The following is a 25,376-nucleotide window of genomic DNA, read 5'->3' on the forward strand; positions in this document are numbered from 1 at the left end:
TGCAATGTGATGATCATTATTATCCAAAGTAACATGTATGAAGACATGAATTGTTGTGAATATACTTTGTATACAACCAGAGATATAAAAAATTGTACTCTATATGTTTAATAAGAATTATAATGCATTCTGCTGTCATATATAAATAAATTTTAAAGATAAATAAAATAAATATAAATTTCTTAGAACAAAAACTATAATTTGTATGATTTGTATAAGCAATGAATGAATTATTTTAGTATATAATTAAATCTATAAATATATGTTAAATATACAAAACTAAAATATACAGAATTATAAACATAAATATGTATTATAGACATAAAGTCATCTTACTGATTTCAGCAGCTATGACAGTAAGATTGTGCCATTGAGATAGTTCACGGTCAAGTGGTTTTGATGTGTAAAGCGATCCATTTCCAGAATGTATGTTAAAGATCCGATCAAGGTCAGTATGGCGATCCAAAGAAAATCTGAACATAGAGGCCAAAGAAAAGCACATGGCAGTGTTATTGAAGTGTTACAGGAGAAAATGGGAAAATTAAAAGACACACATATTACTAATAATTATCAGAAGAAACACAGTACTGATCTAGATTGTAGAGTTTCATGAGTTAATCACAGAAATACACTCTCTCCAAGTACTTGGTTCTGTATTAAAATGCTAGTCTTCTACAATCTCTGCTCTTAAAATCATTGTCTATTTTCATGTGAACTAATATTGATATATTTGACCACAACATAGTATGCATTACATGTGGTTACATTGCTTTATTTAGTAGTGGAGAATTACTGCAGTAATCCATTGCAACAGATCAATCCCAGAAGCTCAGATTTTCCTTAATGACAAAATTGGAGATAACAGTAGGTTCATCAAACTGGTTGGGCATCAACTAATGGTGTTTTGGAGCTTCAGAGTATGATATATACATAGCTTCAGTTTCTAACCACATGTGTTATAAAATGTATAACTTTAAAATAGTATAATTCCAGATGAGAAATCTTCATACATCTGCATTAAAATAGGCAGCAATTGGTTATTGTGGCATTGTATTGTATATCATTCTGAAACCTAATACCAGGTTTTTCAATCTTAATTATGTCATTGGGATAAATCCCATTTAAAAAAAAAACACACTACATGTTTTAGCCTTCACAAATAAAGCAAATAATTTTATCCCTATATCTAGAATAATTCCCAAATTTTACACCAGATTGACAAAATTAGTTTACTACTGAAAGACCCAACATACATTTTATCTCCTCCTTATAGTCTTCCAAGATCACCTAAATTTCAAGAATCTATCTGCTTCCTACCTAAAGTAACTGTACAACTATATCTGTCATTTATCTCATGTATTTGGAATTTGTTTCATTCCAAATCTAAAACAGGAATTTAAACTTGAAAACAATGTGCCTACTGACCACTATCATAATATATCTACTACTGTAACTTTAGTAGGCAGTTAGTGAATATTATTTGATTTTCATATTCTTCTCCAATGGAATGAAAACTCCTTGAATAATATGTTAACATCTGATATGGTTATCTACAATATTTATCCAATGTAAGAAAGAATGACAGAATTATTAGGAATTTTGGCAAATAGAAGTTCCCTTATTTATATAGAAATGTGATGTGAAGTTGAAATATGTACATTAATAGAAAGCTTTTGTTATCATGTATCATGATTTTGCCAAACACAGTTTTTGTGTTTTTCTTAATTAGTTTTTTGCAGTTCAGTTTAAAGAAGCAATAATAAGATTTAGAGTATTATGTGATATTATCTTGAAAATGTAGAGAAACTACAGCCCTTCTTTTTCAAATATTATTCAAAATATAATTTTATTTTCTGATTCTTAATCACCAAATTATATGTTAACTTTCATTTTTCTTTTAAAATCTTTTCCAAGATACATGTTTTCAGTAAAACTTTTTGATTACTGCATTACCATTAAGGATATATGACATAATTTGTAACATGTCCAGAATGATGACATAAATACATTAAACTTGCAAGGATATTTTATTTCTTTGAATATATAAAATTGTCCTTTTATATCCACTGGGGATTAGAACCAATGCACATTCTCCTTTAAATCATTTCTAGATTGTTTATAATACCTAATATAAGATAAATGCCATACCCTACACAAGTAATTATTGTGCTATACTATTTGGGAAATAATGACAAGAAAAATGTCTTCATACATTCAGTACAAACAATATCTTTCCAAAAACTTTCCATTGATTTTGTTTGAATTGGTAGATGCAGAACCTGTAGAATATATAAATTTACTACATATATGTGCATACTTATCCACAATGTTTATATTTATTTGATTATATACATAATATAGTATATCACGTGTATACATTGTATCTGCTTGTTCTACAAAAATAATAAGATATAAGAGTATGCCTTCCTACTTTCTACAACAAGGTGACACAAAGCCATACCTATTGGCATTGTATATTCTATGCATGAATGGACTCTTCCTGGTTCTTTGATTTGTGTTTTCATTAAATATTATATTTATTGTGTTTTTAAGTATCTACATATAGATTTTAATATAAAATAGCCATCAATCTATGTGAGGATGGAATGTATATTTCACTTTGTGGAGATATATCTTTATATCAGTACTTAATACTAGTCAACTTGATTTTGTATCATCAAAACTCTGATGTATCATTTTTTAAAAGGACCATTTTGAAATCAGGGATCCAGAACAGAGACGGCTGATGTTAGTTAGAATTTCTGCCAAGAAAATGCTTGGTAAGTATTTAAGGGGTAAAATTAAACATGTATATTAGTTATTTTAAAGCTTAAAGAAAAATTCAGGGAATGCAGCCACTTAGATGAAGACAAGTGGACCGGAGGGGTGATATTCATAGGGAAGTCCTGCTGGCAATTGGAGTAATATGTGAATATTATGTACAGTTTTCTTCTGCAGCATGTAAACTGTGATGCTGCACATCAATCCAAGAAATAGTATTTATGCATAATTATATAATTAAATAAAACCACACATACATTTGTCACTGTATATAGTATGACTTCACTTGAAAGTTGGCAGAATTTATAGAATTTTCAAAGTAAGTCTGACCAGAGTCAGGTGAATGAGTCATGAGTACATACAGAAATTGTACAGCAAACCTTTAAACTCATACTTTACTAGCTCATGTGGAAGCAAAATCAACCTGCTGAGAATTAAAGAAACAAATGAAATCCAGAACACATGATGGAAAAACAGACTAAAGTAAGCGCTCACTTTGATGATGAATATTAGGTATATCTGTGTTTCCTTGCTATATCAGTGCAAATATCAATGCAAACTTTGAGTCTTTCTCATTTTTATGTGTCTATCACATCTCACGTGTTTTGATTGCCATAATAAAGAAAAATGTTGAGTGACTGATATTGCATTTTTTGAGACAGCTAAACAACAACAACAACAACAAAGCCAAAAACCAAAAACAATGCAAAAATTCCCTTCTTTGATGACTAGAGTATAAGTACAATTTGTAAAAATTATGAGAAAACTGAATTATAACACAATCACATTATTTTTAACCGTTTATATTTATCTCACATACAAATATCATGGCTTGGTTGCAACGTGAATGTACATCTAAAAAAGTATTCTTGAGCCCAGGAACAGGGATGTACATTTGTAATCCTAGTGGGAGGTTGACACAGGAAGAGTTCAAAGCCAGCTTCAGCAACTCATTGAGACCCTGTCTCTAAATAAAATACAAAATAGGCTGGGGATATGGCAGTGGTTGAGTGCCTCTGAGTACAATCCCCAGTACCTCGTTTCCCCCAGAAAACAACAAACACTTTAAGGAGACAAACAGATGATACAAGCCAGACTTCAGTCTATAGAATATGATAAGAATAAGCTATAACCCTTGTGCACACCTGCTCCCAGATATTTAAAGCCAATTTACCTTAAACACTGGGCTCACCAAATTTATGTATAACTTACAGAAAAACTCCTGTAGTATTTTACTGCATTAAATGTTTCAAATAGAATTTCATAATCTCTATGTGAATTTCAATTTCTTCTGTTTCATCTCAAACACAGGCATAATTACCTAATGGGGCTGGAAGCAGAGTCTGTATCCCTTGCCATTACAGTCCCGATTATTGTGCCCACTTCAATATCTTCATGAACCTCAAAGAGGTAGGAGGACCTGCTGAAAACAGGAGGTTCATCTATATCTTCTATAGAGATTTTCACAATTGTGGTATCTTTGAATGGTCCTAGATAATAAAAACGTGGGTCCACATGGGTATTTTCTGCTTCAAACTTCAGCATGTAAAGTCTCCGGCTCTCATAGTCAAGTGGCTGTAAAAAGACAAATGTCATTCAATTAAAGTGAGGGGAATTGTATGACATGCTCATTTCAAGTTAGAGAATGATTTTTAAAATCCAGGTTGAATGCATTTGATTTGCTTATTAATAAGTTTAGAAAGTAGCACAGATAATTATATAATCCTGAAATATTGTTTAGGATTCAATTTTTACTTTTTATATATTCAAAATGTAACACTTTGGAACTTAAGAAAATGAGATTTTAAACCTTGCAAAAAAATGGGCTAGATGTTCAAACCTATCTCATAGGTGGTGATTCCCTACAAAAAAAATGGACTGGCAGATTGTGTATATGTTGGCATGCACACATGTGTGTTTTGAGGTATTGGGTACTACTAAATTTTTCTAAGCAAAAAAAGTGAAGCTGGGTGTGGTGACATACACCTCTAATCCCAGCAGCTTAGGAGGCTGAGGCAGGAGAACTGTGAGTTCAATGTCAGCCTCAGCAAAAGTGAGGTGCTAAGCAACTCAGTGATACCTTATCTCTAAATAAAATACCAAATAAGGCTGGGAGGGGCTGTGGATATAGCTCAGTTAGTGGAGTGCTTACTTTGCATGTGTAAGGCCCTGGGTTTAATCCCCAGCATCAAAAAAAAAAAAAATAGCGCTAGGGTTTTGGCTCAGTGGCTGAGTACTCCTGAGTTCAATCCCCCTTACCAAAATTTTTTTTAAATTTTAAATTTACAAAATCTTGGTGATAAATTTCCATACTTGCTTGAAAGAGTCAAAATAAAGAAAATCTCAGGAATAAGAAAGGACAATATCCTGTACAACCACAAGAATGAGAAATTATACTTCATGTATATATAACATGCCAAAATACATTCTACTGTCACGTATAAGTAAAAATAACACATAAAAAAAAGAGAGCACAGATTTAATAGCAAGTTGGCATGAGGATGCATTAATAAACAAAAAAGGGGCTTTAAATATCAATATAGTTTAACTGTCACAAATAAAGAACTATGTCTCTCACCTCACATTCACTCTGAAAGATAAGGTTTATTAACAGAGAAGACATTGCTGAATCAGACTTCCTCCATTTTCTTTTTCATTTTTAGATGCACAAGATTCTGTTTGCATGAGTGATACATTCTGGTCATGGAAAATAATAAAGCTGCTTTGCCCTTTGCTGGTCACTGTTTAATGAAGGTTGAGTACCTACTGCCTTGCCATGCACTCTCAGGATAGTTTTCTTATTAACCAGTGCCTCAGTGGTTACTTGATGGTTGGCATTTCATTAGAAATTATTGTTTTTTTTAAATTTTCCCTGCATTTTCTCATTAGATGGCACTAATCCTACAATAACGTAACTGGTTACCTTAAAATTGTATCACTGAACATATGTTAGCAGAAAAGTTTAATTTACATAGCATAAGGGGAAATGTGAACAATTGAATTATGTTCCAATCCATTCTGTTTTTATTAGCATCTCTAGTTATTGCTTCATGAATCTGGATGGTGTACTACATTTTATGCTTCCAACTATAATGATATATTGATCTTATTAGCTATTAAGCATTTTCTTAAGAAAACAATGTTATTATCGTGGCCTTTTATTAATATGACTTGAAAATATAATCACACATACATTAACTTTTTAAATTTTGTAAAATCTCAAGACTCATGTTTCAATCAATAGAAACACAGTGAACATGTCTAAGAAGCTTTTGGCTTTATATCCTTCTTAAGTAAACTATGAATTACATTCAAGCATGGCAGTGATAAATCTTTTAATGGATAATGCATGAGTGAAAAGTACATAATGAAACCTCAACTCTCTAAACACACGATGCTTTTTTCTGCTGACGCAGAGCACCTTTTTCACGGTTATGATGCCTTCCTGGGTGTCCTTCTCAGTTATAATGTCAAACATATCAGTCCCATCACCATCAATAATTCGGTATTCTACTTCAGCATTTTTCCCAGTGTTGGCATCGGTTGCTTTCACACTTCCAACAGCTGTGCCGACTGGGGAAGATTCAAGAACCTGAAGATGAATGGTGTCTGCAGAGAATAAGAAGAGATGAATAGAGAGATTTCTGAACAGAATTTTCAGAAGTAAAATGTATATGAGAATCCTGTAAATCTTAAACTCTACATTAGATGTTGATTGATTCATTCTTTGAGTATACCAATTATGGTTAACATTCTATTAAAGTCTAGGAGCATGAGGGCTTTGACTTGTGTGTGTGTGTGTGTGTGTGTGTGTGTGTGTGTGTGTGTGTGTGTTAAAATGAATACTGAGAACCAACCTCTAATAGTATCAGGAATTCTGGTTTTGAAAATAAGCATGCTGTCTTTTTTTTCGTTTGCTTTGAGTGCAGTTATATATCTATGTGTGTTTATACAATCACAATAAATCACAGGATACACAGTGACTATTTCTATTTAATTAATTTTGCTATGCTGTATTTGGTAATTTTCTTCTCTTCCTTTAGCTGCAAGACAGAACGTTCCAAAATTCCAGTGAAATCAGCTGTAACAGGTAGGAATCTTATTTCTATTTGTGACAACAAAAAACAAAGGAAAGTCTATGGCAGAAATATCAAGATGCCCTTCTCAGAGTCAGAGAAAAAAAAAAAACCACTAAAATCTGACAAACTCGCTTTCCTTCCAGAGCAAAACAAGAATTTATCTAAGCCCTTGGTGTACCTGGATGTGCTTCCAGCTTGAACAACCTCTACTGCTAATGAGATTTATGTTTAGCACCTGGTCATAAACTACATATTTCTGACAGGTTAATCGACTGGAAGCACAGTTCTGATTATTGCGCCTTCTTGCTCATAAACCTTAAGTAATTCTCCTTAATATACATAATAAAGTTCAGACATCTTGTCTAGTCATGTTATTGCCTACATATATCTTTCCTAACATATTTGGCTTTTGTTCACTTTCATGAAAGATTTGCATCGAACAAGACCATTTAGTTTTTTCTGACCCCTACTTTCTTTCCAACATCATTCTATGTATTTTTCTCATGCTATTTCCCTCAAGTAAAATCCTCTCCCCATTACCCAAATATATTTAAAATGCAGTTTGTCAGAAGAAAATAGCACTTTCATGGGTGAAGCGCTTCAGGAATGGTGTTATGCCAAGGGGTTGGGGGCAGGGGGCGGCTCAGAAGAAATAAACCTGCTGACAGCATGATTTTAGAAATCTAGCCTCTAGAACTGTGAGATGATAAATTTCCTTTTCTTTAGGCTACCTAGCCTATGGAATTTCTGTGGCAGATGTAAGAACCTAATGCAGGCAAATACTTTCACTCAGTTTTAAAAGTAATTTTCTAGGAGAACATTGTGAGAACTCAGTTTTCATCACATACCAGTTGGTCTCAGAGGGTATTTTCTTACCTTTTTCTCTGTCTCTGGTATCACACTATGGAAAGTCAGTTAACTCATTTCGTGACTACTCTCCTACTGCCTCTCCAGGCCTTTTTCATCACTTCACTTTGGAACACCTGAGCTCTGGGTATTTGGATGGTTCCCTTGATCACCTCCTTCAAGTACTTGCCCAACTATGACCTTCTCAGAAACATTCCATCAGTAACCTAATTGCAAATAGACTGGTCAGAAGCAGTAATCCCAGTCGTGCTTCTTACCTCTTTCCATTGCCAGGCACTATACTATCTACATACCTATTTATGTATGCCACAAGGACTTAAAACATAGGCTGGTTGCATTTTTTCACCAATGTTTTCCCTCTGAATATTATAAGCACTATATGATGATTGCTCTCATTTTACTTAAGGTACAACAAAAGATCCATAGGCTGACTTTTCCTAATTTTGCTCTTTCATTCTCTCCCTTAATTTATACTTAGGAGTAACATCTTTCTCCTTGAGGTTTTCCTACATGTTTTTCTTATTTCAGTTTAATACATTTTCCCTCCTCATAAAAAATTACCCATTTAAATCTATAGAACTGCTTATTATTTGTTTGATATATGCCTGTATCATCAATCTTCTAGTGCAGAACTAGAACTCTAGCCTTCTTACTTCAAGAACTTTCTTTAAAAAATTAAATGTCATACAGTCAACAAATCAATCTATTAAAATACAGAAAAATGTCCTTTGTGAAATGCAAAAATGATCACAATACAAAAAGAATACAAAACTGATCACTACAATACAGAAAGAACTCATTATGAAGGTGAACAGTTTAACTTCATTTGTTTTAGAAAGCCTAAAATCTGATCTCTGCTAAAAACCTTAGTATTTTTATTATCTATTTTCAAATCTACAGTACATAAGAAATTCAGCCAAGCTAATGTGTTCTCAACTAAGTATCAGGTAACCATCCCCAAAATTACAAATATATGATATGTTTGGAAAACAAATATAAATAATATGAATGATTTGATTTATATGTACATAAAACTGAATGATATCCATTTTGAGATTACATATTTTTTAAGCAGATAGCATTTATTGCAATATGATCAAAGACTAGTTTATGAGGCAAGTTTGAGTAAATTTTTTAAAACAGTATTTATTAAACTCTTTGACTATGCCACAAGCGAAACATTAGCACAAAATGGTAAATTAAAATCTTTATTTTCTTGAAAAAAACTTGAAAGAAAAATATCAAAATTAACTTATAAATTTTCAAATTAAGAAGAAAAAACAAGTTGAGGAGAAAATCCTACAATTGAAGAAGTAATGAATTAAAATGTGGTGCACAGAAAATACTACCAAAAGAAGATAATTTATCAATTTGTATACTTATAAAAAAATAAAGACAAGATGAAATTAAATTAATAGTTTAAGCCTGAAACATAGGAAAATGACATAAACACAAAGCTAAAGAAATAGGAGATAGTAAAAAAATATAGAAACTAATAAAGTTGATACATATAAAAGGAAGAGATTAAAAATATAAAACATTGGGCTGGGGATGTGGCTCAAGTGGTAGCTCGCTTGCCTGGCATTCGTGCGGTCCGGGTTTGATCCTCAACACCACATACTAACAAAGATGTTGTGTCCGCCGAAAACTAAAAAATAAATATTAAAAAAATTCTCTCTCTCTCTCTCTCTCCCTCTCTCACTCTCTCTTTAAAAAAAATATAAAACATTGTTTCTTATATTAAAGACCTTACAAAACAATCAAATGTCTGGAAACGTTTCTTATGGAAAAGGAAGAAAAAGAAAAACCTATTATTAAAAATTTTACAGAAAAAGACTACAACTGCAGAAGATTGGAAAATTAGAAATTATTAGAAATATTGTATGTTGAAAAATGAATACAAATAATTTAAACTATACCAAATCCTACTAATGAAGAAGTAAAGGATGATTTTACAATCATCTACCATTCAGACACAAATAGCTCATTTTTCAAAGAACAGAAAATTCATGGACCAGAAAATTCTAGTTTTATGCAAAGTCTTCCAGAGAACAGAAAGGAAAGACTGTTTTCTAACTCACTATATGAGATCAGTATAACCCTGGTAAAGAAAGCAAATGATAAGTGTTTGGTGGGTAATATAGTATGGTCAAATTTTCAAGTCTACCACATGTAAATACTCAGTCCATTTTTTATATTTCATAATCTCAATTGTAAAGTTCAGTTTATGCCAAATATTTTTCTAATCACTTTTCTATTGTTATGCCAGATTTGTGGGACCCCAATAGACCTCCAGGAGCTGAATCCGATGCAATCACACAAAAGTCTTTATCTCAAGCCTGGACTCACAACTGTTCCCTATGCAGTGTCCTAGGGAGTGAGACCTGGTCCTTTGTTCAGTGAGATTTTATAGATTTTGGGGGGATACTCTATGTGTCACAACATCACACAGCAAATCATTCCATACTTTGGGAAAATCAAACAACAACTCTTAACATTGATTAGCACATTCAATGGTGGGAACAAATTGGGTAGGGGTGACTGGTTGGTACAATAGGGGGATTCATTTGAACTGATTGGTTTAGGCCATTAGAGGTATATGTGCTAAACTACCTGTTATCAACCACCATAAACTACTTGGGGGTCATCTGGCATTCTAAGTATTTTCCCTGTCTCATGCTGATTGGAGGTTGCTAGGGGGGTTGCTATGGGTCCTCACCTAGCCTAACTGAATCAGGGACACCTGGCACCAGGGACCTCTCCTGTTATTTACAGACAAACAACTCAGCAGGGTGGGTATGTGACTACGAGTGCTCTGTGGGTTTTTCCAAGGACAAGGATCACACCCCCTCCTTGGACAGGCTTTTCTCTGAGGTAGAGTCCAGTTTCTTAAAAATGGAGTCACATTAGTTTCTCACTATCAAATTTCTTACTCTTTGAATTTCATCATCTTTTCCATTAGTCTTTAGGAGATCTCATTTTGCTTTTGGTTATCATCTTCTTACTGACTTCCAGTGTGTGAGTTCGGGCTTTGTTTTTACTCCATTGATACTTTACAGGAACACTAGTCAGTTCTTTCAGAGTATCTTCAAATTGGGTTTGTCTGATATTTTCTCATGAGTAGATTAAGGCAATGCACCTTTGTGAGATATATCCAAAAGGGATGTGTTCTCCGTATGTCATAACTTGTCAGGGAGTACATGCTGTCAATTTTTCTTAGGACTGATGAAGTTAACCTTGGTCACCTGGCTAAAGTGTTTCTGCCACGTAATTAATGTCATCAAAATTGATGATAAAATTATTTTTAACCATGACTACTTACTCTAGCCTCTATGTTTTCTTTTACTTTTTCATGTTAGCTTGGACTTCTTTGTATTCTTAGACACAACCTTAGATTCTGAAAGTTGGTCTGCTGTGAACTTGCTATTATAGCTCTGGTGAAGTATCAAAAATTATTTATCATTTTATTTAATTTCTTGATTTGTACAGGACAATATCCATTACAAGGTGTATATTTCATTTTGATTATAATTAGTGATATTCCTGTTAATTTCTAGTACCTTCTGAGACTTAAATAGGATATTGTTCATGCTCCATTGGTTCACACTAAGGGGAACCCAAGTTTTAGAACTGTATTGTTATAATTGCAATGATGATCTCTCAGTATTCTTCCTCAGTAATTTGTTGGAAAGTATATATGTGGATAAAGGTGTATGCATATTTACAAATACATATATTTGTTTTTTCCAAAGATATTAATTAAAATATTTTCAAGGTGTTCTGTACTTTTCTGAAAAACTACAATTGAGATGGAGCCTTCATCAAAATAAAAACTTTGGTCTTCTGTCAAATAATCTAAATAGATTTATTACAAGTACATATGTTGCTGAGCACAGTGGCACAAGCCTATAATCTCAGTAGCTCAGGAGTTTGAGGCAGAAGGATCACAAGCCAGCCTCAGCAATTTAACAAGGCCATAAGCAACTTAATGAGACCCTGTCTGAAAATAAATAATAAAATGGCTCCAGATGTAGCACAGTGGTTAAGTACTCATGGGTTCAATTCCCAGTACCAAAAAGGAAAAAAAAATGTTGTACACATATCACAGTTGGTTTCATGGCACGTCAATTTCAGTATAACTACTTTTATTCAGGGTCCTACATGTATACTTTAATAATGCTTCTTTTTCAGAATTACTTGGAAACCATTCTTAGGGCAAGATTTATTGAGTATTTTTCAAAATTAAAAACTGTTTCTCTACATTTTAAACACAGGGAAGAATGATTTATTCATACTTTATTTATTTGCATGTCCTGTGTGTTGAATACAAGTATCCCAGTTTGTCAAATTCACTGAAATTGATTTAATTGAGAGTCAGTCTGTTCTCCCTACAAGAGCATTTACCACATAGGGCATGCAGCAGAGGAGAGCTGGAAAAGGTGCAAAGATTGTTACTTACACAGTGACTAAGGCAAAGGAGCACCTGTCACCCATCTTAAGTTTAATTTCTCTTTAAAGACATCTATTTGCATGCTTCTTATTTTTTATCTTACAGTTGATGGTTCTTTAATTATGTGGTATGCTTTCCTATCAATTCCAATTTATAGTTGTTTTAAATTCATTCTCAGGTGTCAGATTGAATCATCTGCTTCTCTTTTAAAGTTGAGGGCAGATAAATAATTCTTCCTGGTAAGTATGCTCTGGCCAAGGCAAGAATGTGAGGAGACAGGTAATTGCAATTTCTGTAAAGCATACAAAGAATTGTAATAAGCAAGTAAAAATCTAGACAGTGATGTTGCATAGAGGGTTCCCTGAAAACTGAACAAAGTATATGGCTACTTAAATAAATATGCTTTTGCACAGCACCTGAATTGTCATTATTAAAGATTTCAAAAGATTTTGAGTTATTTCTGTGTTGTTGTTGTTGTTTTCTGCTTCTGACATTTGAGACTGATATTTCAAGTCACTTGTTCTACCGTACATTTGATCAATAGGACTTTTCACTAGAATATTAAAAACATTACAGATTGGTTCACCAGAATTGAAATCATCGATAGCTCAATGTGTGTAAGAAACATTGGAGGACAGACATAAGACAGGCAAAGTAAGAAATGTGACACAGACTTCCCTAATAGCCACACAAGAAGTGGCAGAAATCAGCTAGAGGGGAAGCCAGGCAAATTTTCACCTTCAGTTTTTGAATTTAGCCCCGAATAGCTACTGTTTTGTTTTGTTGATTCAAAAACAATGAGGTTCAAAGAGCTGTAATTTGTCTTTATCCTTTGTTCCCTGCCCTTGTTGCTATTCACATTTACATAAGAGTGCTCTGCTTTTCCAGAGTTGAGATAAAAAAGCACCACACATGTGAATCAACAAAATAATTTAACATTAGTTTAATTTTTTATTTGCTTTGTGTGCATTCTTATGGTAACATCTCTATGCTGCATAATAATCTCAAACAATACTTGCTTCAAGAAAAATGACACAATTATGCATGTTTATAAACCATTCCATTGTATAATGTTTAAAAGATGTTTTTTAATGAGCTTAACAGGAAGAAATTAAAAACTAGATAAATCTCCTTGGAGGCAACTGCAGAGTAGTTAAGGAAATTACACAATGCTAAGTGGGCATTTAGGAGAAAGCAGAGGAGAATTGAAAGTCACACTAGAGACTGAGGAAGTGTTAAGACTTTGGAATTGAAGATACTCATCAGAGGAAAGAGAGAAACCTATATTTGTGAACCCTGGAGACCTTATCAAAAACTTAGCTTTGGGCATTTAAGTTAAATTGGAGCAAACAGAGATTCTTCATAATATCTTAGTTTCCTGTTTATGCCATTGAGGAAAGTAGCATGACAAAGCTTTCAGAGAGGCTGCCAGTGATCCCCATAGTTTTTAGAATTTATCTTTATACATTTCTTTGAAATTGTCTCTGCATTAATTGGCATCAACAGTTACGCAGAATTGCAATGTGTACAAACATAAAAAGTATATAGGTTTGGGGAAGGTTATGATAAACCTTAAGTTAATCATTCATAGATATAGTACTATTCAGTCTTCTGACAGACAATATGTCTCACCTGAAATTTTAAGTTCATTAAAAATTATTAAACAACAGCCTAATTTTGCATACCTCATTTTTTTAAACACACAGACACACCACACACAAACACACACAAACACACACACACACACACCACACACAAACACACACACACACACACACACACACACACACACATACACAAGTTTGTTCTAGAGAGTATCATGATACAGAAGGACTTTGAATCCCATTACACAAAATGCCAAGTTGATTGGTGTAGGTCAAGTTTCCTTTAGAATAACTGTAATATTGCAAGTGAGTTTTTACATATTTCTGTATATCTGATTTCTCTTGGACTCATATGATTTTATCACATGTGGGAAATAGTATGTTTTCCCACTTTTGGTCACCCTAAACCTTTAGCCAAGATTGGTCACGTCTGTGTTCACTTGTGTGTCACATACATAGCTTCGATAGTCATTTTTTACTAGTCATAGATATTTATAACCCACTGTCTTTCTTTAGATCTCTCAATTCAAAATGTTCAAATTGAATTGAAATCTCTTTCTCTTCAAAGAGACTTGTCTGGCAGAAAGCGTGAAAGTATCTTTGTATTGATATTTTACCTTTTATCCCACAAATCTTTTATCGACCTGGTTTCTAAGTCCTGTGGATCACCTCCTTAAATACACTATAATCTCAAATCCCTCCTCTCCTCAACATTAGTTCAGACTCTCATCAATTCTTGCCTTTCCTGTCCAAGTAGCGTGCTTCACTGCTACCAAAACAATTAGTCAAAAAGAAGAGCTATGCCTGATGCTTTGAAAATAGTAAGGATCTCTTAGATAATACATGCAGTGCTTTATATTCAGCGCTTCTCCTGATACTAACACTGCTTGCACTTCATTTCTTTCACAATCACTGCTTTGAACCCTGGGGCCCCACCATGCTAAATCATACACCTTTCACTGAATACCAATGGTGTTCACTTTGTTCTAGCAACAAAACAAAACAAAACAAAAAAATGCTCTTTGCCTCAATGCCAATATTTTTGTTGTTGTTGTTGTTTATTTTAGAGGGAGTTTTAGATAATTTTCTCTTTACTGATGGTTTTACATGTGAGAGGGCACATCATTTGTGTTACAGCAGTCTTTGATAGCTGTAGCACTGATCTTCATAGATAATCTCTACTTACATGTTCATTCATGTTTTGTATATATATGTGGTGTATACATTTGTATTTTCACTTATACACATGATATATATTTATACACACAATATATGCATGCAAAAGCATCAAGATTGTAAGATAAATTAAAAAGTGACATCATAAACTCTGTGTGTGTGTGTGTGTGTAAGAGAGAGAGAGAGAGAGAGAATCAATCTCTATACTTTATCCAAATGCAGATTTTTGTGGCTCTACCCTGCTTCTTAATACTTGCTTTATGATTATTATAAACTATTATTATTTCCCAGCATAGTTCTTGACACACACTAGGAATTTAATCAATGTTTATTAAATCGACAAATTCTTAATAATATTATTTCTGTGTAATTCTTGCAAACTGTAGGCATTGGGGCGAAGAGGGAAAAAATCCAACAATTATTTGACATTATTTTCATGGTCACAGTAAAAATCACACTATATCTAACTAAATAAATTAAAGAACAGTGCTGTGAAACATGAGTGTATTTATTTTTTCTAGAAAATAAGAAGGGGAAAAGAGACATTTTAAATTTCATTTTCTTTTCAAGCTGAAGCATCTTCCTTGGGACATACCTGACAGTTACTCTAGTTGAAAAGTGCTTGCTAACTTTAAAATGTGCAGATCAGCCTGGGGCCTACATTATCTTTGGATCCCCAGTTGAGGGGAGGTTGACTCTATTTACAAAGAGAAAACCAGCAGTTATTAAATCAAATCTCTTTGGTACCAGGCAGGGATTATGGTAGTTTCAGAGCTCCCTAAATATACATGCCTTAAATTCCTATGCATATCATATAAAATTTCCTTGAAAGACCTTGTCTAATGAAAACTTGATTATGCATCTGCCCAAGCAGTATAGAGAACTCACGAAAAGGACCAGTCATGTTTGGTCTTTAAGTATCACAAAAGCACCCACCTATGAAGGTATGATTTCATGCTCTTGTACCAAAATGCTTAGAGGTTGAAGAATTCAGTGTGTCCTCCTTGAAGCTGACCCTATAATCCAGATGTGTAAAGTGAATCATATGATTAACTAGAAGTGGAAAGCAAGAAGGAGGAACGATTTTTTAATGTACTATTTTCTTTATATACTGCTTAGAAGTACCGAATTGAGAGCCAAATTATGTCAGTCTTCAGGCTGATCCTTCTATTCCAACTGCATAATTATGAATACTGACTTCAGTTTATAAATTTCTATTGTTTTAACTAATAAAAGGAGGGAGAAAATTATAATAGTCTTCCTCATACACATGTTGTGAAGATTAAATGAGAATGTTTGTGTTATATTTTATACTATTTAGCACATGCTATAAAAATACCTATTATTTTATAATATTGTTCTATCTTGTTTATTTTGAGCAAAACATATAATCTATACTTACAAGAAACTAATGGGATAATATAAGTCATCAATCAAGAACATCAACATCATACTAAATGGAAAAACTAAAAGCATTTTCTCTAAAATCAAGAACAAGACAATGCTGTCCACTCTCACCATTCCTATTCAGTATAGTTCTTGAAACATTAGCCAGAGCATGCAAGAAAGAAAAGAAAATCTTAGGGATAAAACTAAATAAGAAGTCAAACGATCTATGTTTGCCAATGATATGATTCTATAAGATTCAAAAAACTCTACCAGAAGACTTTTACAGTTTATAAATGAGGTTAGCAACATAGCAGGATATAAGATCAATACCCATAAGTCAATAGCTCCCCTATACTCCAATACTGATTGAGTTGAATAAGACATCAGAAAAACCATCTCATTCACAATGACCAAAAAAAAAAAAATAATAATAATACTTGGGAATTAACCTATCCAAGGAGAAAAAATTGCTCTATAATGAAAATTATAGAACACTGAAGAAAGAAAATGGAGACAATTTTAGAAGATAAAGACATCCCATGTTTTTGAATAGGCAGGAGCATTATTGTCAAAGTGGAAATTCTGCCAAAAGCATTGTATAGCTTTAATTCAATCCCCATCAATATACCACTGATATTCTTCACAGAATTAGAAGAAACAATTCTTAAATTCATTTGGAAGAATAAGAGATCCAGAATAGCCAAAGCAATACTAAACAGGAAAAGAGAAGCAAGAGGAATCACAATATCTGATCAATTTCTAATCTGAAACATACTACAAAGAGGTAGTAACAAAACAGCATGGTATTGGCATCAAAATAAACATAAAGACCAATAGAATAGAATAGAAGACACAGAGACAAATCTACATACCAATAGGTCATCTAATATTTGACCAAAGTGCCAAAAATATATCTTGGAGAAAAGATAGCTTTTTTAACAAATGGTGCTGGGAAAACTGGATAGTTATATGTAGAAAAATAAAACTAGACACTGCAAAAAACTCAGATTAAAATGTATTAGATTAAGAAAATAGTCTGGAAGCTTTAAAACTACTAGAAGAAAATATGAGGTTCAACACTCCACCATATTGGTGCTGACACCTATCCCCAAAGTGTAAGAAATAAAACCAAGAATCAATAAGTGGGATGTCATTAAACTGAAAAGCTTTTCCACAGCAAAGGAAATGATTAATAGTATGAAGAGGGAGACTATAGAGTGGGAGAAAATCTTGGCCAGCTACTCCTCCTCCAGTAGGGGATTAATATCCAGAATATACAATGAACTAAAAATATGACCCAATCAATAAATGCACAAAAAAAAAAAAACTAAACAGAAACTTCTCAAAAGAAGAAACACAAATAGCCAACAAATACATGAAAAAATGTTTAATATCTGTAGCAATCAGGGAAATGCAAATTAAAAGTACACTAATATTTTGCATCATTCCAGTCAGAATGGCAATAATCAAGACTACAGATAATAAAAAATGCTGATAAGATTGTGGGGGAAAAGATACACTTATACATTGTGGGTGGGACTGCAGACTAGTACAACCATTCTGGAAAGTAGTATGGACGATCCTGAAAAAATTAGGGATGGAGCCACTATGTGGGACCCAGCTATCCCACTCCTTTGTATTGCCCCCAAAGGTCTAACATTGATATACTGTAGCAAATCAGCCACCTCAATATTCATAGCAGCACAATTCACAATCCCTAATTTATGAAATCAATCCAGATGCCCATCAATAGATGAATGGAATAAGAAATTATTACACACACACACACACACACACACACACACACACACACACACACACACGGTTTTTTTTCCAGCATAGAAAATAATGAAATTATGTCATTTGCTGCTAAATGGATGGAAATGGAGACTATCAGGCAAAGTGAAATAAGCCAAAATCAGAAACTGAAAATTGAATGTTCTCTCTCATATGTGAAAGCTAGAGTAAAATAAAGGAAAGAGGGAACGAAGGACAGGATATTATATAGAACCAATCAAAAACAAATTTATACACAAACAAAAGGAAGTCAGGCAGAGAAAGATGAGTCAGAAAGGGGAGAGAAAATGGGAGGGCAAAAGAGGAGGAAAAAAGTGGGGGATCATAACTGAAATTGATTTCCATGCATTGATAAGTTTGTCAGGATAACCCCAACTGCTATGTATAACTATAAAGCTGTAATCAAAAAGAACATCCATATAAAAAGAACAAAAAGCATATATAAATATGAAATTGTTTCCAGACCTCAGTGATTCTGAATTGTTTTTTACTTTTTCTTTTAAATAGTTATAGTTGTGTGTAATCTTTAGTGATAATCAAAGGGAAATATGAAGAGACAGCGTTTTCTTTTTTTGTTGTTGTTTTATTGGGTACCAGGGATTGAACTCAGAGGCACTTTGACCACTGAGCCAACTCCCCAACCTTATTTTGTATTTTATTTTGAGACAGGGTCTCGCTAAAGTTGCTCAGGACCTCACTAAGTTGCAGAGGCTGGCTTTGAACTTGCACTCCTCCTGCCTCAGCCTGACAAGCTGATTACAGGCACATGCTACCGTGCCCAGCTAAGGGATGGTTTTGAAATATGCAGAAGATGAGTCTTGTTAAATTAATGTTCAATCACAAAGCTCATCCATCACCTATAATTTATTTTAACAAAAACATTCCTGTGAGAAATTTTGCATTAGTTCTCAGGTCATTAATAAATGGTGGACAACAACTGATTTTTGTTACTATTCTCAATAGTTCATGGGGAAAAAAAAAATATAACAGACAGTAATAAATTCACTATTCTGAGTACACTTCGGATAAATCTGGATGCTATATAATTAATACCATATCAGATTCTCATTAATTTGACATGTATCATATATATATATATATATATATATATATATATATATATGTTATATATATATATAAATAATATATAATATATCATATTAATTTGACATATATCTTATATACCACAAATGAGGGTTTTTCATTCATTGCATGATCTTTGGTTTATAATTTAAAAGTTTTCCCCTTCGTAAAATCTCAGCTAACCTGACGTTACATAAATTTACTTGCTATTGGTTTATGATTTCTCAACCTCAGTTGTACGAAACAAGTTCTGTGAGTAAATGCTAGGACAGCAGACACATCCTTAGCTAGAATGTAAAGTAATCTGTTCCCTTTGTATTTTGTTTCAGTGTTGTGTAGATAGCTGTAGCCTCTGAAAATTTTGCAAGGGTTTGTATCCCATTTGTGCGTCAGGTCTGTATGTTTTGCCTGAGTCTCAGATGCTAGTCTTGTATACCAAATCAAGTCTCTTGAGTCCTATTGCTTTCTTGACACTTGCAGTTCCTTCAAAAACTGGAGCCAAATCTTAGACACTAACTAGGTGAATGAAAACCTGACCACCGGTTTAACTGCTTTTGCAAACTCTTTTTCTCTAGAAGAGGGGCTTCCTTTCTGGTGTTTTTGTTTTGTTTTGCTTGAAAGAAATTGAGAGTAGAGTTCTGCAGCTGTTCTCTGCAACATTTAAGTAAGGATGCTGGGCCTAGCATGCTCACTATAGATGAGATATCCCTCATATAATCCTTGATATTTACCCTTTTTCTTCTCAAGACTCTCGACTCAAAATTGAATTATTTTTCCAGGGATGTTTTTATTAAAAATAAATAAATAAAATGTAATTTTGAAAAAAATCCTGTTGTCCAGTTGCTTTTGCCAAAATACTATGATCTAGTTACAGTAATTTAATATTTGCTTAGATTATTTCCATAAAGCCTATTTGGTTTTATTATGATTTTAGGAAATTCATATAGGAAGTGAACAAAAGTAGGTGGATAGGCCTAAAATATTCAAATTGGGATGCATTACAGATATATTTAAGGTATGGACATATAATATCTTTCTAACTTTTGCAAAATGAAATAGCAAATCTCATGGAACATTGAATATTTGACTAATTTGCCCTGTAGTCCTCATTAAAGATAGTGTTAAACAGTTATTTATGAGACAAGCACATTTACTTTATTGTGAAACTCATGATTATATATCTTTCCAGGTTTGAGGTGTTTTTATTTAATATTTGACCATAAATAAATGGCAGCTTGGCATCAGAACAAGAAAAACACTAAAATTTGAAAACTGAGATATAATCCTTGATATTTACCCTTTTCCTTCTCAAGAGGAAATCCATGTATTGAAATACTATTAAATGCTATGAGAATTACTGAAGCCATTTTATTTATCTGACCTTATTGATTATTTGCAACATTATTATGAGTAACAAGTGATTTATATACAGGGATTGAGGTTCAGGAAAATCAAATTGCCTAATTTTATGCACTTTCAGTTTTTAAACTTATTGAGGCAACCTTAGAAAAAATATTTTGAATCACAATAATTAATTGTTATTCATTTAACATATTTTAAAATGTCAACCTAAATATTATTGATATGTTGGCTTAAATAATTGTCTTTTTTATTATAAGGATTCTTAGCAGCCTCCCCAGCATCCATCCACTAGATGTCAGTAGGACCCACCAGGTAACGCAAAAAAATATGTCAAGATATTGACAATTGACATCTTGCAGGCAAAATTGCCCTAAACTGAGAACCACTGTTATAAATTCACACAATAAAATAAACAAACAAATGAGTCAGGACATCTTAGCTTGCATGGGTCCCTGTCCCTTCCAAATGATAGAAGTATTTATGCAGCATATTGAGAAATATTAAATTTGGATGATTCAACTTTATTGAAAGCTTAAGTTTTGACTCTACTTTTATAATATTTAAAGATGAAGATGCTAAAAGAGCAGCACTTGCACAGATCAACATTATTGGACACTAAATAAATAAACTAAGTGCTAGACAGTGAGTCAATGCCTCAGAGAGTTATTTATTTAGTCTTACATCAGGCCACAAAGTATATACTAGTGTCCAGTGTAACTAATGACACTGGAAAATAGAAAGTGCAGTTTAGTTCATCAAGGTGAAAATGCTCTTAGAAGTAGGAGATCACTGAGTCTCATGCAGGTTGATTGCAGGATCTGCTCCTGAACTGCAAATATGGCAGGTTACAATCAAATCACTCAAACTCTTGTGCTATGCATTTAAAATGCAGTTCATCTGAATTAAAATTTGATGACAGTGGAATATATTTGACCCAAGTATAAGACTTGGAGGGGAAAAAGAATGGAAAACTATCTAACTGTGTCCTATACTGATGACATATACAAAAGACAATACTGGGTTAAAAAATATATAATTAGGGCTGGGATTGTGGCTCAGCAGGAGAATGCTCGCCTAGCACAGGTGGGACCCAGGCTCGATCCTCAGCACCACATACAAATAAAATGTGTTGTGTCCATACACACCAAAAATAAATTAAAAAAAAATACATGTATATAATTAAAGTAAATTCCTCCTGTCTCCCTTATTTTTTTTAACATGGCTGATAGAAAATTTACACTTACACATGTAGCAAACATTCTAAATTTACATTATATTGTTAGTAGACAGCATTGGTTTTCTCTTTATTATACCCACTCTTAGTTTCAAAGTTAGTATGAGATTTCTATGATACATTGCACATGAAAGATTAAATAAACAGAACTAACTTTGTGTATCTAATAAAATGATATTAGAAATTAAAATCAAGTTTCTTGAATGTTAGATGATTTAGACTATCAAATGACATTCTAATTGCCATGACTGAGTGTTCCCAACAGTCAGATACAGTTGCAAATGTTTGTAATATAAAAGATAATTTAGCAAATAAAAATCACTAAATTATGTTTCCATCCATATTTTAAAATAATGAGTCAGAAAGCAGGATGTGCTAAAATCCCTTTAAATATATTGTGCTTCACATTTAGAATTGAACATTGATGTCAACACATCTCTGTCATAACTATCACTTTGGCCTTAACATCTTTAACCACTCATTTTCTTCTCATTTATATAATTGAGATGATAACACTGATCTGAATGAGTTGTTCTGATTAAATAAGGTAGGTCAATAAATAATATGGCACAGTGACCTATAAAAATGCCATTTAGAAAATGCAAAAATTATTGCAGTTTTTTCCTTTCATTATTATTAGCATCTTAATGATTATTATTGCCACTGTTACTACAGCAGGGTTTATATATTGTGCCTAAGAGATGGCAATCAAAAATTTCAAGTTAATAAAATAAAAAGAAATATTTATTAAATGAATGAATAAAGAACTCACAGCAATTGAAAACATAATCAAGTGTATTTTCATTGATCATTACTGCCTATAAAATGTCTTATTTTCTTAATTTAATTAGAATCTATATATTTGCTTATCAAATGTACTATTAGTGAATGGACTGCATTTTAGACTACTGAGAATTTAAGAATATAGTACTAATCCAAATGATTACTAACTACTGATAAAACACATTTTTTTTTCCAAAATACTTTGCTCATTGTACATTGTGAAATTAATTAGTTATGGCTTATTCTCTTCAATTTGCATGTTCATTCTCCTGGTAAAAGGCTCAAGATAAGAGGTGGCCAGGAATGCATTTGTAATCTAAAATTTGTTTTATTTAATTTTTAATTGGTGCATATTTATTATACAGAATTGTGGGTTTTAATATGATATGTTCATACATACTTTAAAACAAAATATGATCAATTTCACTCCCCAATACCTTACTCGCCCTCCCCTCCTCCCTACCTCAGTCCTTCTTTCTCCATCTTAATGATCTTGTATATTTACAGTGTTCTTTTTTTTTCCTGTTATGAAATTTCTTTTAAATTGTTTATATCTTTAAACCTGTTTTATGGAATTATGTGTATTTATTATCAGTTTGCTTTTTATTGTAAATTGACAAAGATAATGTGAAGATGAAACCTGATTTCTTGAAAATAGAGTACATGGATGCCATCCTTCCTCATTGTCCTGGGCTCAACCTTATGTGTGATGGGCACTTGCATCAAACACCCAACAAGCAGTCGCCATGGGTACAGAGGCAGGCCATTGGTCTTCTGAAGAAGGTTCTATCTGAAATTAACATTCCTTCACATAAGTAATTGTAGGCAATATAATTTAAAAAATACACTACTAATAATCACATTTTGATTAAAAAAACAGAGAAAAGAATAAAATGCTTTCAAATCATCCAACAGTGCTGGGGCTATAGCTCAGTAAATAAATAAAATAAAGGCATGCTGTCCATCTAGAACTACAAAAGTAAATAAATAAATAGCAAAAAAAAAAGAAAGAAAAAAAGAAACCCACAGTGAATTCTTACACTATCATTCATTCTGAGTAATAGTCTTCAAAGATACAAATATCACAAAAAAGCCATTGCATTTTATATTTTAATATTTTATTAGGAAAATATTTAAACCAAAACACTAACTGAAATGAAGATATATTTAGAAGTAAATATTCAGCAAATGATGAGAAATTAGATTATCACTAGAATTTGATTTTTATGTCTCATTTCTAGCAACATTAAATTCCATCTTGAAGTATAGGCTCTTTTAGAATAGAAAAAAATTGATTTGGTCTTGGGTGTGTCCACTGAGACTCATTATCATTCTCTCTATGTACAATTAGGCATGTAGTCACACAAATTTGTACAAGAAAAAAAGAGAATAAATGTATGTATTATAAGGGCAGAAGCTAGGGGGTCTTAATATATCCTGAATTTATTTTGAGGATTTGAAGTGTTAAGAGTTGACATTAAATACACAGTGATTGGAAATATTTCTCAGGTTTTAGAAGATTTTTCTATATAGCCCTTTCTGAGGAAGTATTTATAATTTGTCAAATTATATTTTGTATCATAAAAATTTACCTTTAAGCTAGGGTTCTTTTATTAAGTTCTAAATAGAGAGGAGTGAATTGTTAATTATAACAGTGCATTTTCAATAAAATATTAAACTAAATGTATAAATATAAAGATGTTTGTTAATCACAGATCCTGTCTGAATAAAATATGCCTGAAATATTTCATTTTATTTTGAATAACAGTGAACTCATCAACATATAATTTTAGTTCATTTGTTTAGCACATTTTCAAGTGTTTCAAATAAAATTGATAGTTCCTTTTTTATTTCTTCTTTTAACTGTATTTTGTTTTATTTTTCTAAAACTTAAAATTTTTCTAAAACTTTCTTCAGAATGAACATAAATGACCATTAAAGGCCACTTACTCTGTGGGAAGCGAGGTGGATTGTCATTGATGTCTGTCAGTGTGATGTTCACTGTGGTGGTCCCAGACAAACCTCCCATCTGGCCACCCATGTCTTTGGCTTGGATGACCACCTGGTATTGTTCTCTGTTTTCTTTGTTCATATTTGGTAAAGCAGTTCTGATGATACCTGAAGAAAATACAAATACTTTCATTATTCTAACTGGATTTTCAGTTATTATTTGATTCAGCTCACAAGTAGTATTTTTAGACTAGTGAACTTTTAAAAGATATTCTTTTGATATTGATTTCTATTAATTGTAAAAATAATTCCATATAAATATTTTCTGGCAGTTCCCAGTGTATTCTAGAGTCATCTGAATCCATGTATAAAAACATGAAAACAATTACATTTCCATTAGCATATTTGATATTTTAACATTGAGTTTTGTCATCTTTAATTGTGGCATCCTCAGACTTTCCTGAGTATTAATGCTTTGTTCTCATTCTCCCCTCTCTGTACTAATAATGATCACAAAGATGGTTAAATGAACGAACACCGATTCATTATTCCTGACCTGTTTCCTGCTCCACAGAGAAATAGGGCTGCCCTTGAAGTATGCTGTAAATGACTCTGGCGCTGTTCCCATAGGAAGGATCATCGGCATCTGTAGCTGTGACTTGCACCACAGAAGTACCTGAAGTATCCAAACTCAGCTTAGTTCTGCACAGTACCAGAAGGAGGAGCAAAAGCACTCGTTTTCATTGAAGACTTCATTGATGTTTGTCTTTATTAATGACCTCTTAATAAAACTTTTACATATAATTTGGATGATAATCAAT

General features: G+C 32.7%; 1 protein-coding gene across 1 annotated transcript in view; it reads right to left on the reverse strand.

The window, feature by feature from the left end:
• LOC143641101 (cadherin-10-like) overlaps positions 1–25,376 on the reverse strand; it is a 61,573-nt gene that overhangs the window by 24,066 nt on the left and 12,131 nt on the right. The window contains 5 exon segments of the mRNA XM_077108504.1: positions 337–473; positions 4,103–4,356; positions 6,203–6,390; positions 24,556–24,723; positions 25,112–25,231. Of these exon segments, the coding sequence (XP_076964619.1) occupies positions 337–473; positions 4,103–4,356; positions 6,203–6,390; positions 24,556–24,723; positions 25,112–25,231 (867 nt within the window).

Source organism: Callospermophilus lateralis, unplaced genomic scaffold, assembly GCF_048772815.1.
Source record: "Callospermophilus lateralis isolate mCalLat2 unplaced genomic scaffold, mCalLat2.hap1 Scaffold_84, whole genome shotgun sequence".
Taxonomy (NCBI): Eukaryota; Metazoa; Chordata; class Mammalia; order Rodentia; family Sciuridae; genus Callospermophilus; species Callospermophilus lateralis.